The sequence below is a fragment of the Pinus tabuliformis genome, chromosome 3_2 (genome assembly GCF_031772625.1).
Source record: "Pinus tabuliformis cultivar Carrire ecotype Pingquan chromosome 3_2, CPIR1, whole genome shotgun sequence".
NCBI lineage: Eukaryota > Viridiplantae > Streptophyta > Pinopsida > Pinales > Pinaceae > Pinus > Pinus tabuliformis.
The window spans coordinates 436,458,253-436,461,630 of NC_142302.1; the positions used below are offsets into that span (position 1 = coordinate 436,458,253).

General features: G+C 34.5%; 1 protein-coding gene across 1 annotated transcript; it reads right to left on the reverse strand.

The window, feature by feature from the left end:
* Positions 1-758: 758 nt before the first annotated feature.
* On the reverse strand, positions 759-1,934 carry LOC149181183 (tetrapyrrole-binding protein, chloroplastic-like). Its single transcript, XM_089418282.1, has one exon. The coding sequence runs from the start codon at positions 1,751-1,753 to the stop codon at positions 944-946; it is 810 nt and encodes a 269-aa protein (XP_089274408.1). The 5' UTR covers positions 1,754-1,934; the 3' UTR covers positions 759-943.
* Between the last annotated feature and the right edge of the window lie 1,444 nt (positions 1,935-3,378).

Consider the following 3,378-nt stretch of genomic DNA (forward strand, 5'->3'; position numbering starts at 1 on the left):
AAATTCGTAGAAAAATAAAAAATTTTAAACTCTAAATTCATAAGTGAAATATTCATTATACAAGTTTTAAAATTTTGAAAATCTATACAAGTTTTAATAATTTAAATTCGTAGAAAAATAAAAAATTTTAAACTCTAAATTCATAAGTGAAATATTCTTTATAATTTATAATTAAAAAAAAATGAACCTATTGCATGCCCAATTTGAAACCAAATAAAGAACCTGGCGATTTCCAATACCTTAAATATTAAAAAATGTTTTAACAGTGTACCCAAATAAATCTCAGAAATAAAAAAATCCAATCCAATTCCCATATCTGTAACTTTAATTTTAGTAAATACATTCAGTCACCATCTATTCAAAATCCCCACAAAATAAATCTCACAATTTTTATCAACAACACAATTTAAATCAATCACCAACAGAATTTGTAACAAAATAAAGAGAATGTCCAATTCCAACATTGATCCCCACAAAATAAATCTCACAATTTTTATCAACAACACAATTTAAATCAATCACCAACAGAATTTGTAACAAAATAAAGAGAATGTCCAATTCCAACATTGATCACTTTTCAAAGCAGAGCAACAAAATAAATCTCACAATTTTTATCAACAACACAATTTAAATCAATCACCAACAGAATTTGTAACAAAATAAAGAGAATGTCCAATTCCAGCATTGATCACTTTTCAAAGCAATGCTCTGAAGCAAATGTTTGCAACATAAAACAACTAAGTAAAATATAAAACCACTGAACAATAAAAATGTCTGATCATTATATTAAACAGAGAGCCAGGGATCCATAACTGATTTAATATGTGAACATAACATAATAGATAATGCAACCTTGGGAGTTATGATGATAAACATTATATTAGATAACGGTGGCACAGACCAACAAGTAATTGAGAGGAGGTAAATACTTACATTCTAAGGCTCAGATCTTATAGTCTGGCATGTAGACTACAGAACCTCGGCTCTGCTTGGTATCCCGTATGTTATCAATGATTCCCCCAACCTTCAATGTATCCTCCTCCTCAACAAAATCAAAGGCCGGATGTTGCAGAATGCTGGCAAGAAGCTGGGTGCCTCTGAGAGCATTGGTCAGAGGCAGGTGCCCCTCAGGCGTAGAGTCTCCCAATTCCCAAATGAACTCACGGGGAAACGACCTGTATGTATACTGTTCTATTTCAGAATCCTGCAAGCGCCTCATCCAATCCACCTTCTTGAAAAATTCTGTGAAATCCCGATTCACCTTGTTCCATATCCTGCGCTGGACGCTGTACCCGAAGCGGCCATTGCTGTGGCTCCTCCAGAGCTCGTCGATGGCCTTGAGATCAGAGGCCGGAATGAACTGGACTTCTGAGAAGAAAATGTACTTCCTTTTAATGGCTGATTCCCCTGCTAGAACTATTAGCAGGCGCCTGGTTTCTGCGTCTGCGGATTCCCACTGGCCCGAGGCCAGTTTCTGTCGAAGGAGCTCGTATGAAACGAACGGTTCCGCCATTTGGGTCTCTGAGTCTTCTGCCTTGGTTGTTCCCAATGCCATCAGAGGCCATGAGGGGTAGCTGCTTCTCATGGTGACATTGGTGCTCCAGGGGAGAACTGCATGGTGGCGACTCAGAGTAAGGAAACATGTGTTGGACTGTTGTCCACCCGTCGCAATTTGGGAATGGGAGTGATATTGTTGTTGGTGTTTGTGAAATCCTGCTACTGTTCCTCCTCTCAGAGCAGCTGCTGCTGCCATTGTAGTAATAATTTCAGAATTCCACAAAACCAACGATGCAGAATGGAGCTTGTTTGTTTCGGATAAGGTTGAGGATACGAGTTTGACTTTGAAGAGGCTGAGGAGAAGCCATTGATCTTCTCAGGCAATGGGATTTGATTATTTTGAAGGAAATGGGGGCAGCCTGGGCTATGAGCAACCACACATATGTGATATATTTGATTGCCTATTTTTTTGAAAGGGGGGCACTTACTGGTTCCCCATTGGCCAGGGCAGGGTAAGGTAAGATTTTCCTTTGTCCATGGTAAGCCTACGTGGCATTTCTGATGAATTTTGGTCCATCCAAGTATCTTGTCCCTTATTGTGTGATTGAAAAGATTTCAGCTGAATTTAATGTTTTTGGATGCTTGCTTCAAGATTGTCCTTTTGGATTACAAGAATATTGCAATGAATTTTCATTGGATACACATATTTTGAGGTATGAGAGTGTGCCAATGTTTTTTAATTTCCTGGGGTAAGTGTTAAGAATGGGATGCATTGATAAATTCACAAGCTTTTAAATTTGATTTATTTTTAAATAAATTTATTTTATTTTGAAGATTTTATTTATTTTTTAAGGTGGTTAAAGTTAATTTGTTTTGAAAGGAGTTCTAAAAAAGTCTAATTATATTAAATGGGGTGTTGTGGTTTAGGTTAAGTTATTTCGATGGCTTCTAGGATCGTTTCTAGGTTTATAAGTCATTGTTTTCGGGAACTGGGAAAAAATGACTTGTAGATGAAGAGTTAACCCTCCTCAAGGGAGGGAGGATGTATATATTCCTGTGCTTCTATCTAGCAGTTTTGTGACCATCCATGAACCATGAGCTTGTTCCACACTTTTTTCTTAGGGAGGGTGTCTGCTACAGAGTTCTTTTTTGTGTAGATATGACGATAAATAATGAAGTCAAAGGATGATTTTAAATGCAGTATTTTTTTAAGCAGGAGAGGAAGAGTACAAGAATGATATCTTTGAACATCGTTAAACCAGTGAAAACAAAGTTACTAATTAAAGGATAACTATTAACTCCAAGAACTATAGCTAAAAAAAACTAGAGAAAAACATCAAAAAATAACTAAAAAATAAAGAGATTTTAAATTACAGTAAAAGCCAAAAATGTTGATGCTGGATTAAAGTTTTTTTGTTTCTGGGTGAATTTTCAGCATTTTTCGGTAAATTTTCATCATTTTTTTTGACAATGACGTTAAAGATAAAATAGCATGACAATATGACTCCAAAAAAACACTAAAAAAACTTTAAAAACAAATAAATAAAAACAAATTCGATAATTATAAAATAAACAAATTTGATGCTAAATTTTCAAATTTAAAAAAAAAAACAGTAAAAGTCAAAAAAATCAATTTTTTTGGTGCAAAAAACAAAGCCAAAAGTGTTGATGTCGGATTTTTGTTTCCCGGTAAATTTTCATTTTTGGGATAAATTTAACATTTTTTTGGCATGACTCCAAAAAAACCTTAAAATTCCAACAACTTAAGGAAAAAATTAAAAATTTAACACTAAAACAAATTGGATAATTATAAAATAAACAAATAAAAACATAAAAAATTAAGCTTCAAGGATAAGTCAGTTAGTCTAGTCCCTGTTGCTA